Below are 12,680 nucleotides of genomic sequence, written 5' to 3' on the forward strand. Positions count from 1 at the left end.
AATTTTTAGCTTATTTGAATAGGAATACATGGGGCATAAATTTAACTACGCAATACAGTCCCTTGGAAACAGATTTTTTGGATCTTCATATTTATATAGAAGATGCCACTTTAAAAACAATGACACACTTTAAAAAGGTTGACGTGAACAGTTATGTACTTTTCAGTAGTGGACACTATTCCCCCTGGTTATCAGGAATTCCAAAAAGTCAACTTACCAGAATTAAAAGAAATTGCAGTGATGAAGTAATGTATAAACAACAGTCCAAAAAGATTATGCAAGATCTTTCTAAAAAAGGATACCCCCATGAAGTAATTGAAAAAGCCGCCAGGGAGGTAGAACCAATAAAACAAGCGGCTCTACTGGATACCATAACCAAACCAGATATTAGCTTAGGGTCAGAGACTGTACTGATTCTAGATTTCAATAAAAGTCATCGCCATGTAAAAAGAATTGTCTCCAAACATTGGCATTTACTGTTTGAAGATAGAGAATTATCTAAAATTTTGACACGTGACCCACGAATAGTATTTAGGGGAGCTAAAAACATCAGTAGCAGTCTATGTAATGTAGGCACCAACATTAATACACCAAAACACTTCTTAAATTGGGGAAAAGGTTTCTATAGGTGTGGTACATGCTTAGCATGCACTAGCACCAGCTTACAATATAACAAACCAGAATTGCTGGTTAAATCCTTTAGAACCAATAAAGAATTCCCTATAAAAACAATTATTACCTGCCATACAAAAAATGTTATTTACACATTGAGTTGTAAGTGTGGACTACAGTATGTAGGCCGCACCATTAGACCATTACATGTTCGAATTGGTGAACACGTGCGAAATATCAGAAAGGGATGTGGTAAACACAGTGTGTCTGCTCACTTTGGCAGCTACCATCAATGCAATCCTAGAGACCTAAGTTTCATGGGAATCTATGCCGTCACTAGAAACTGGAGGGGAGGTGATTTTATTAGAAGGATAGGTCAGGAGGAGATGAGGTGGGTCTACCAATTAAAAACATTACATCCATTTGGACTCAACCAAGATTTTGATTTGTTTAATTTTTTATGATTTTTTGAGCTCTGATACTGCCTTCTCCATTCTTTCCTTTTTCTGCAGGAATTTTATCCCAGAATATTTACACATTCTTTGATATACTTAATTACGCAGTATTTTTAGTTAGTCACCAATGCTGTATTAGTTAGATGTGTTTATTCGTGATTCAGTATTTTATTGTGATTAAACGAGGAGCAAAGTTTAATGCTGCTATGTGTATGCAGGTGATGTGTATAAACAGACAGACTCTGAAGCAGTTTGCCCTTTAAATTAACTATTGCAACACCAGTATTCTGCTATAATTAATCTTTTGCACGTTATGCAGCACTTTATGAACATATGTAATTATTTGCGTTAAAAGATTTGTATGATATATTTGTGGCTATTTCATATGTAACTACCTCATTTAGAACACTGGTATTTTTTTATGTGTTCTTATGTGTTTTATCTATAAATGGGAAGACTGGAGGTGGAGAGACTATGCACCTGAGGAAGCCGATTGGTGAAACGCATTGTGCTGAATACGCCCATTGAGGAAGTGGACACAGAGGAATCCTGAGAGAACCAAGCTGTTCCTGCTATAACACAGCATTATTCCGGTCCTTCCCACGGGAGCGTTAAAGTGTTCTTATATGTAAGATACTATATTTTTTTTATTTATATTAAAGTTACTACTTTTTTAACTCCTTCTACTCCGGTCTTTTCTGGTACACCGGTACAAAGAAGAAACTCCATTCCCCAGAAGGGGCTCTATGGGCTTCTCAACAGAGGAACCTATTGAAGAATCCATTTTAATGAATTTAAGTATTATTTAATTTCCGCACATATTGTGGTGTCGTTTGTAAATTTTGCACAGCACTTTATTTTTTTGTTTTGTGTATTATCCTTTACACACTTGTGGTCAGTGTGTTGGTTCTGCAGCACCAAGGTATTATACTTGTTTAAGTTGTGTCATTACACCAGATATCTGGCATTTTCATTTTAAGCGCTGAGTATCACTTTTTCCTTTTCACTTTATATACTGTTTGTCCCACTCGCCCCCTTTTACTGTCCTGTCTATAGTCTTACATATTTCCTACAAGCTGTCAGCATGCACCTTCTGCATTGTCACCTCCCTTTACACTGTGAGCTTTCTTTGGAAATAAAAAACTAATTTGTATACACACAAGGTATATTTCAATTCCTAAAATAAGTACCATAAAGCTAACATCTTACAGATGTCAGATCCTTTTTAACAGCCTGTGATATCATGGTACTCTATTTTTTGGATCTGTCCCCTGTATATACTGCCCTTTGTATTGCTCTTCTGTCATAGTTATTTTGCTTAATTTCAATTTATGATTTTTTTTTTAACTTTATCATAATGTTATGATTTTTTAAAGGTCACTATCATTTGCATTACTGAAATAACTATTGCTAATCTGCCAACACATTATATTAGTACCAATAACAATTTGTATTTTCTATGCTTTCTACTGACCATTAATCGTAAAGTCATCCCAACAAAATACATAGCCACTTTCATATTCAGGTAAAACGTTATGTAACCATCTAAAACAATGCTGGTCACCATAAGAACTAAAGTAATGTTTTTGCTTTTAGCACTTTGTACCTGAATCACGAGTTTCGCTGTTTAATTTTGTTTCCTTGCCTTCTACTTTACAATCACCTACAGTGGTTTATACCTTCTACAGCCACATATATATATTGCCAGAGAGCAGGGTTTGTTTTAACCTGAGGGTATGAATTAGTGTCACTATTTACACCTCTGCTGTATTCACCCAGCCTTTGTGGTCTCACCTGGTGGATCTCCTGCCAGCCATTTTCATCCTCACACCCCAGGCTGGCATAGTCTCGGAGCAGCAGCTCACAACAGTATGGATCACCCCCAACCATTGCGCTGTGATAAAGTGGAGTCAGACCACGGCTGTCCTTATAATCAGGCGATGCACCCAAATCTAAGAGGGTCTGTAGTATGGGGGGAAATTATTATATTATAATAAGGTTAAAAAAAGGAACAGGAAAAAGTAAGGAAACACTGCATATAGAAAGAGCAGGATAAATACACACGCAAATCTAGTCCAACCTTGCCACTTTCTTTCTTAAAACACCATGAACTATTCTAGCTCCCGATAATTTCCCACAAAACAACTTTTTCATTTTTTAAACCTCACCATGAGTACGGCATGGTTGCGGTATCGGACCGCTTTGTGCAGAGCCGTTAGTCCCTCGCGGGTTCTGAAATCGAGGTGTGCTCCCCCACTGCGCAGAATTTTTACCAGTTCTGCACCCCCTTCCAACTGTGCAGCAAGTGTCAGAGGGCACTCTGTTGGCAAGAGAAGACATATATGAAGAACAGAACCGCTTATAGGTAAAAGCCAAAATATAATGGTTCAGAAAAGCAAATGCTAATCCTATTTTCATCTTGAGAGTTGGTTTTATCTTAATACTAAAGACCATTATGTTTGGGGAAAAAACATGCAAATAAAAAAAAATATATACAGCCATAGTCAACCAAGAGAAAATTGAGTCTTCATCTGAAGAAAAGAGCTCATCTAATTTAACTTCTTTTTCTATGTTGGTTCAATAAAAGTTATCACACTCAACCAAAGATAATAAGATGGGGGAAATACTTAGCACATATATGGCACAAGCCCGGGATTTTTGTTCAAGTACAATCTTGAAACTACACATCAATGTTAGTCAATAGTTAGTAAATCTTGGCCTTTGGGGAAGCAAGTGTTATTTATTAAATACAGAGAGTGGAATGCAAGTATAGAACAATGCTTCTAAAATATGAATCAACTATGTGAGTAAGTATTAAATAGTGAAAAAAATCTAGTGTGTTGTACTTCAACGATAATTACTGACCTAGATAATACATATAGAACCGAGACTGCTTAATTGCACATTATATCAAAAAGTTATTCTGAATAAAATACCTAACTGAATAGAAACTATAACTAGTAAATTAAATACTGTAGCAATTAAGAAAAACGGAAGACTAAGTAATGTACTGGTTTGTCTTAGTTCTAGTTTTGTCATAGCCTTTGAACACATGTACCGTAAGAAGCAATGTGCAAACTGTTGCCACTATATAAATAAAATATAATAATAAGATGTCAAATAATAAATACTTCAAATAAAGTAATTAGCATTGGGTGAGGAGGTAGGTCAGAGTTTAAAGTGTATTAAAACCTTAGGCTTTATACAGATCAATACCTGTCAGGCCATAGAGAAATTGCTTCGAAATAATTTAAAAATACAAATTTTCTAGGAATAAATGCTACACTGCTGTACCAGATAAAATATCAAATAAAAGTACTGAACTTGTCTTTAAATACAAAGATAAATCAACTGACCTACTTAGGTGACACTGAATGAAAACTACTGAACTGCACTAGAGACAACTGACTAGATAGAGAATACTAGAAAAGTACTGGAGTGCACTTTAGATATTGAACAAATATAACTGAATTTAATATGAAAAAATTGAGCAAAGGTAAAAAAGCAGGTTGTGGTTGGGCATCCATTACTCAAAATTGCATTGCTAAAATAAGCATAAACTATAGTGTAAATTAATATTGACAGCAACTCCATTCCCTGTGTAATGGTAAAGGAAACAAACGTAATAGAAATTATTTAAAAAAATTAAAAAAAATTAATATTACTCTGCCCTTCTGGGGCAATATTTATTAAAGTCATTGATCAACAACATTTCATATTACTGCTGGTTAAGATAGAGTAATGTAACATTCAATTTTAATTTTGTATGTAAATGTGTGTATTTGTCATCTTTGAATAAAGTTTTAAAGGTTTTGGTTTATTTTGCCATTCATATACTTTCATCTACAGGTTAATATTTGTACAGCCCATACTCATGATCATAAATGCAAACTTCCCAGGACTGCTCTGCTGGAGCTCTCCCAGTCCTGTTCCTTATATGAGGGTAGAAGCGATGAGATGAAGAGTCAGGGCTATCCTCGTGTGTTAATAATGGGTGGATTTTAGTTCTCCCCTAGTAGCTCTTTTGGATGATAACATTAACTCTATCCCACAGGGCCTAAACAACAATAGTTAATGTAATCTCTTCAACTAAAAACTAGATGTGTAATTCATATACATTCATACATACATAAAATGGCACAAAATATGAAGCCAAATCACAAAAAGGATGTAAAGTCAATGTTGGTAATTATGTTGTTCTAAACACAAGTGTTATCAAAGGGGGGTGAAAAGTCAAGTAAAAGTTAGCATGCCCCATCACTAAAAATAACGTGACATTTATGAATAGCAGGTAAACTCTGCCTACATGTTGTGTATTATATCAGTTTACTTCAATGTATCAATGTTACCTGTGTTGGCAGAAGTCCATGTTCCATTTATTTTAAAGTAGGTTTTCACAAATAAGGAATATTTACATGACAAAATGTATCACTGCTTAACTGGTAAAGCCAAACAAAAAGATTACATCACAAGACTTATACCCAGACATTTAATATGTATACATTAATAGCAAGATGTTTAAATGTATAAAGTTGATGTGATTAATTTAACAGATAATTGATGCTTTTCTGGCAGATAGCCTAGAAATGTATCAAATCTATAAGTTAACTATATCAATATATATATATATATATATATATCAATATATATATATATCAATACCGTTCCAAACACACTAGGGTATGTTTTCATCCTTTTGATGTTGGCTTATTTGACCTGGCTAGCTATTCTACTCTCAGGTATCCCGAACTTGGCTTGGCCTTCAAATACCCAGATTTCTCCTGCCCTGACCTTGGCTCATTTGTTGCTATCCTGTTTTCTCCGGTCCCAACTACAGCTTGCCTAATTACTCGTGTTTGTTTAACTGCCTAGTTCCCTGTGATCTGGCAGCATCATCACAAGACCCAAGATCACATCTGCAAGAACCCAAGCGCTCAACCTGTATGGGAAATGGTTAAAGGGCAAATATTGCCTCTTCTTCTAGTGTCTTTGGGGTTCCACTGGTCTGATAGACTACTCCAGTCTCCACTCCAGAGCTTTGTGTCAGATGCGTAGCATGGCAGTAACAATTTAAGTTGTATTCACTGCACCCAATTGAATACGTGCAGTTGTAACATAAATTAACATTTAGACGGTTCATTAAATCAAACCCCTTGATTTCATATGGCTGACTAAAGGTTCTAAGACATGCTGACAACATCAGGTTTTGCAATGACTGTCCACCATGGCTTAGTAAAAACTAATCAACTTCTCATGTGCCAGTAATTTTGTAAATCACTGTATTTCCCTATGTGATTCATAAACCAAAGAGCAAGGTAATTTACCCCCTGTGTCTGGGTCCTGGTAATTGGGATCTAGACCTCTCTCCAGCAGCCGAGACACCTTCTCAAGGTTCTGAAGTTGAACATACTCCATGAACTTCTTCAAATTCCCCTAAAAGTGTGTGAAGAGAGATCAAAGAATAGGTATCAAACAGGAAACAGAGAAAGAGTGGTGTTTTCATCTTATGACCAAAATAAAATTCAAGATTTTGATTTATCTAAACATTAAGATACGGGGCATAAAACATCCTATATCTTATACTTATCTGAAAATAGCCATGCTGAACATGCTGTAAAAACAAGCTTATAAGCTAGAGGGCGTTATGATGTATTATACAATAGGTAAAAGTGCCGCTGTTAAGGATGGAGCAGCCACACAATTGTGTATTATGCTCAAAATTTTGATTATTCATATTTACTTATTTTATATTTACATTTTTTTACACAGCGCTATGTAAAGGAAAGAACATTAAGGTACACAAACAAAAAAAGTCATGAGAATGGATAGAACACATAGATACTGTACATATTAGTATAGGAATATAGTTGTTGGAAGAATAAATCCATGCAAGTTGAGCAAGAGTCGGCCAAACAGTAATCAGAATAACAAAGCAGATTTCTTGTTCTGCACACATTCTTGTGATTAAAGATGGCGAGGATGCACTGGGCCCCAGCTGGTTCCTGCTGAAATGTAATACTTGAATGTTCCATATACGCAGGATTTTAATACATGCTAAATTACCATGGTTATCTCATGAAATATGAAAATGCTATCAGAAGATGTGACTGTGACTTCGCCATTTGCTGACTGATCAAATTTTAAATAAACAACCAGTATTAATTGATTTAGTCTTTTATTGCAATTCAAAGTCCCTCCAATTGTGTTTAAAATGTACAACAGATGGAGATCATATTAGTATTAAGTTCTAATATTATCACATAAGGAATGCTGCAACATTTAAAGTGCTCTCTTTTACAGTGACATCAATGTACGCCACATCATTGGGCATTGCCTTTCTGTATATTGCAGTAATCTGGCAATGATCACTGGGTATAATAATATACAAGGAATTATGTCTAAACAAAAGAGTTATGTTGAGTTCCCTATAGAAATCAAATAGTTATTTTTTGAAAATATGCACAATTCTTAAAGTCATTATAATTGCAAATGCAATGTATTGAAATAGCACTTTATTCTGTAATGAGATAATGTGGCAATATGTTGCATTGTACCACTTTATGATTGTGTATGATACATGTAACATGATATGTAACATGAGCTATTTGGTGTATTAATTAGCTGAGATAAATGTATGCACTCAGCAGTTGTATTTACAAAAGGACATGTGGTAAAATGTGAGAGCAGAACTCAGTGCTTTCATCCTCTATAGAAATACAGAATACATGCGTGTATTAAGCAGTGACTCATTCAATGAGAAAACTGTCACAAATAATCATCCAAAACACACATTTTTAACAAAGGGCACTTTATGTTCACAGTAGTAATCTATTGAGTATCTTTCTTAGCACCACAGATGCATATTCAATGTAGCTATATATATGAAATCTAATGCATTTAAGCATCAAAATTGTCTTTTCTAATAACAATGCTACAACACTTAAAAATGCAAGCGTTTAAGCATTAGTAATCTTATATAGCCATTCCTTTAAGAAATATAATGTAAACTAGGTACAGGCTTTAATCTCTCCAGATTCCCGCATTAAGACAGATCCATTCCCAGGCTGCCTGTATCCTTTGCTTCATTTGACACATTTAATGGAATCGTCTCTTTTTATTTTGGGACTTTTTTATTTACGTTGTGACTGGGCTTACACCTTTCGTGTAACAACTAGTTCAACTGTCTGTACATAGTCAGACCTCCCCACTCATTCATTTCAATGGGTCACTTTACGACTGCAAAAATCAGACCCATGGGCGGGCTGGGCCGGGGGGCAGGGGTGGGCCAGACGGACGACCGGCAGACGAGCATTCAATGCAGCCGCAAAGTTAAAAACTAAGCGGCCGCGAGCAAGATTGAATGGGGCCGTCATGCCAGTAGCGTACCTGGTGGGGGGGGGCGGTCCGCCCCGGCTGCCGCTCATCTGAGGGGTGCCACCATGCCGGCACGCCTTCAGAAACGATGTGCGCGGCAACTGTGGCTGTGCGCCGGTACTTGATGTCAAATCCCGGCGCACAACACCGAAGCCTCGCCCACCGTCTTCCGCGCTCGGTACACCGGAAGGACGGAAAGAAGAAGAAGAAGAAGAGGAGGAGGAGGAAAAGTGACAGTGAAAGAAGAAAAGGTAGGACAAGATTCAGGGAGAGTGAATTAGTAAGTGTGTGAGAGTGATGGGTGTTATGCTGAATGTAAGTGTGTGAGAGTGATGGGTGTTAGGCTGAATGTTTGTGAATGAGGGTTTCAGATAGCATGGATGTGTAAGTGTTGGGGGATAGCTTGGCATAGGGAGTCCATAATCACATTCCTTTCATGCCCAGATTCCAGCATGTAGTGGCTGCCTAGGCATGATAGGGGTGTGATTGCTGTTATAAATTTTTTTTGGTCCAACTTGGGTGTGTTAACACTTTTATTGGACAGAATAATTCAATGACAGTATTAATATATATATATATATATATATATAATTGCAAACAGCAATTACACTCCTATCATGCTAAGTCAGCCAGCACATGCTAGAACCTGGGCATGATAGGATTGTGATTGTTGTTATATATATGTGTGTGTGTATATATATATATATATATATATATATATATATATATATGTTAATATTGTTATTGATTTTTTTGTCTAATTTTGGTGTTACTTTTAATAAAGTATTTTAAAGTTTTTTTTGTTTTTTTTTCAGTTTTGGCCAAGTGAATGCTGAATTTTCAGTTTCAGTCCAGAATTTTCATTTCGGTGCATCCCTACTATATACTATGCCAGTCACTCAATGTATAGGCACACATTGACGGTGGTACCGCATAATCCCTAAGTATATAATGATAACAATTTTGCTGTACCCCTGTCAATGTTTGCCTAACCATAGAAACTATGCAGTTTTAAAGTGTGGGGGGGGGTGCCACATACAGGATCTGCCACAGGTGCCAAATACTCTAGGTACGCCCCTGCATCATGCGGCTGTCAGACCCAACGGCCATGCCTCAGCTCCTCTTCCCACGTCTTAAAAGGGGTATGATGAAGAGCTGAGGCATGCGGTGCGTGCACACCGGCCACTTTAATTTCATTAGGTGCTGGTGGAGTGACTGCGGCACGACGGCCGCTTTCAATGTCGCTCGCAGCCGCTTTGATGGTGCAGTGGGCCAGTTGACTAGACTTGCCCCCCAGGCCTTAGGCTGCCAGCCCTCCCCTGATCAGACCTGATATTTTCCCCTTCTACTAATGATTGTAAGTTCCCATAAGAAGCTTCAGCCTAGTAAGTCCTTTAGTTCCCATAAACAGACTGGGGATGAAAACTGCCCCTAATACTTATAGCCACTTGCTGCACTATTACATTGTTGCCAGGTATGGCTGTATGTATTTATGTACTGAGTCGACAAGTACACATTGCAGGATAGGATTGACCTGCTTTTGTTTGCTTCTCTTAATACATTGCTTTATATTTGGTATATATAATGAAAACACTTTGGAGTTAGGGTGACATTTTTTCTATGACATATACATTTCACATGTTGCTAAGCAGCTTGGGTGAAGGGCGGCCCTGCAAAAAGGAGGCTACATAACTATATAACTGATTCCCTTTTGTGATACTCCAGGTCAGCACTTTACACAAAATGTATATTTGTTAAAATTGCTGTTGCGTTTCCCCCTTATTGATTCTACACTGCAAAAATGACGTCCAATATAGTGTGATATAAAAAGACTGTAAAGTGCCATTAAACTTGACTGTACCATTGTTTGTCTTGGCATTTTTAAGGCATTAGGTGAGTGCTTACTAAGATGGTATAATGCACTGCACCTTTACAGAAATGGGAATCGCCAATACATTTAACAATGTTTTTATTGGGATATTGAGCAATCTTGTAATGCATATAGAGGGCAGTTTGATTTAGGCTGAAAATTAGTTATTTGAATTAGTAAGGTCAATTAATGGAAATTGCAGCTACAAAGATCAATATCAGCATAAGTTCCTTAATGTTTTATGCCTTTGTTTTATAGTATTTGTCTCAGATAGATCAATTAAACTATCATATTGAGTGTCTGTAAGTTCCTACTGGGTATTGGACCTGGTGGCTACTAGAACTTTTCCTTAACCATTGTGCCACCAGGAATCTCTATTCTGAGTTTCAAGATTACCTGCCCTGGCTCTGAAGGACAGTTCTGGAACTCCTCTTCTCTGCAGCTGGAGCAGCTCAATTGATTCACGTGTCTGGATTCTTAATTAGCAGCAATATATTAACCAGCCTTTGCAGCACTTCAGGCCTGCAACACTATTTCATCCTGATCTACTAGCGTGGCTTGTTTTGTTGTTGTGACCCTGACCTCGGCTTGTTACTCATTTGCTGCTGTGCTTGTGACCCTGACCTTGCTTGTTTCCTGCATTTACCTTCTGATCTGGATTGTTCATTTCTGTTTGCACTGTATACTAAAGCATGTCACCTTTCAAAATTGTTAAGAGTTCTGCACATAGCCACTCAAAGCCAGGAGCTCAATACCTGGTGGACAGCAGCCACTCTGCACAAAACTCTTTACCATATTTCAAACATGGACTCAGATGTGTGGAGGACTTTGTCAACATTTGCTCATCGAGCTGATCCTTTTAAAGACTTTCTATGTAGTCTGTTTTGGTGAATATGTATCGGACAGGACTTGACAGCGAGGCTTGCGTGTGCTTTCTGCCAAATGTGTTCGGGGTCACTGTTTCCTTGTGCCATATCCTAGGGCAATTCTGGTGCAAGTCTTACTTTAGTAATACAGTCAAGTTCTAAATACAATAACATAATTACATTCATGTGTCACATATTGGGATTAGAACCAAGATATAATAGAAGTAATCATCCCTACCGAAGTGCCTATGAATGAGGTGTGGTAATAAATCTGTGTAACTCCTAAAAGAGTGGCATATTTTAAATGATAGAGTTCATGTGTTGGCAGGGACTATTGTCTCTGTGTTTATTTCAGCTTTCTTTCTTTCTTTCTTTCTTTCTTTCTTTCGTGTGCGTGTAAAAATGTATTTATTTCAGTCTAACTACTCTCTGGACTCCTTTGAATCACTTAGTAAAAGTTGTTTTCTATTGATTTCCATGTAGCATTGTTTTAGTGATCGCAGTCTAGAATCCTCAATCAGTGTTTAGGGATTAGTCAGGGAGTGGAATTTCATACCATGCATTTTCAACCACTGATAGCACAAATTAACGTTTAGACAGATCATTAGATTGAGCTGTAGGTCAATAAAGCAAAAACACAATGCTTTAGTCCTTCACTAAAGCCACAATTTAAGTTGTTTGTTTTTGGCCAAAAGCTGCAGTTTTCTGATTAGTTACTCAGTAATAAAAAGTTTACTTTCAGTTGTTATATTCATAATAATATTTCGTCTGTGAAATCACTTTTTTGTGTGCATAACATGTTACATGAGACTTGAAATTACATCGCTGGCATTTATATTAGCAACCAGGCTAATGTCCCTACTGTTGCTTGCACTGGAAAGGGGAGATATGGCTATTGGGACATCTGACCATTACACCTACAGGGATTTTGATGACCTTGCATTCTACAGACATTAACATGTAGTTGGTCCCCCTTTACAGCTGTAACATCTTCGACTCTTCTCGGAAGGTTTTTCATAAGATTTTGCAGTGTTTCTGTGAGTATTTTTGCCCATTCATCCAGTAGAGCATTTGTGAGGTCAGGCACTGCTGTTGGACTAGAAGGGCTGGCTCACAATCTCCATTCCAGTTCATCCCAAAGGGAGGTTGATGGGGTTGGGGTCAGGGCTCTGTGCAGGCCTTCCCCAAACTGTTCCCACAAAACTGAAAGCATTGCATTGTCCAACATGTCTTTGTATGCTGAAGAATTAAGATTTTCCTTCACTGAAAGTAAGGGGCCCAAACCCTGATTTCAATAAATAAGAGGTGTGTCCCAATGCGTTTGTCCATATAGTGGTACAAAAACCAAGGTCCATAAAAGACATGATTGGGTGAGTTTGGTGTGGAAGAACTTGACTACCCCATTAAAAGATTCCAAAATAGCATTTCAGTTAAACCATACCAAGAATGCAAGACATTCATGTTGCCATTCTTAATTATTAGCTTGTTACACTTAAGTATCAC

General features: G+C 37.2%; 1 protein-coding gene across 1 annotated transcript in view; it reads right to left on the minus strand.

Annotated features, from left to right (window-relative positions):
- LOC149298691 (SH3 and multiple ankyrin repeat domains protein 3-like) overlaps positions 1-12,680 on the minus strand; it is a 99,765-nt gene that overhangs the window by 75,752 nt on the left and 11,333 nt on the right. Inside the window, exons 6-8 of the mRNA XM_089487050.1 lie at positions 6,392-6,500; positions 3,236-3,387; positions 2,862-3,029 (exon numbers count right to left, since the gene is read on the minus strand). Of these exons, the coding sequence (XP_089343176.1) occupies positions 2,862-3,029; positions 3,236-3,387; positions 6,392-6,500 (429 nt within the window). The remainder of the gene's footprint in view (positions 1-2,861; positions 3,030-3,235; positions 3,388-6,391; positions 6,501-12,680) is intronic.

The sequence above is a fragment of the Sceloporus occidentalis genome, unplaced genomic scaffold (genome assembly GCF_023333645.1).
Source record: "Sceloporus occidentalis isolate IW3139 unplaced genomic scaffold, rSceOcc1.0.p SCAF_31, whole genome shotgun sequence".
NCBI lineage: Eukaryota > Metazoa > Chordata > Lepidosauria > Squamata > Phrynosomatidae > Sceloporus > Sceloporus occidentalis.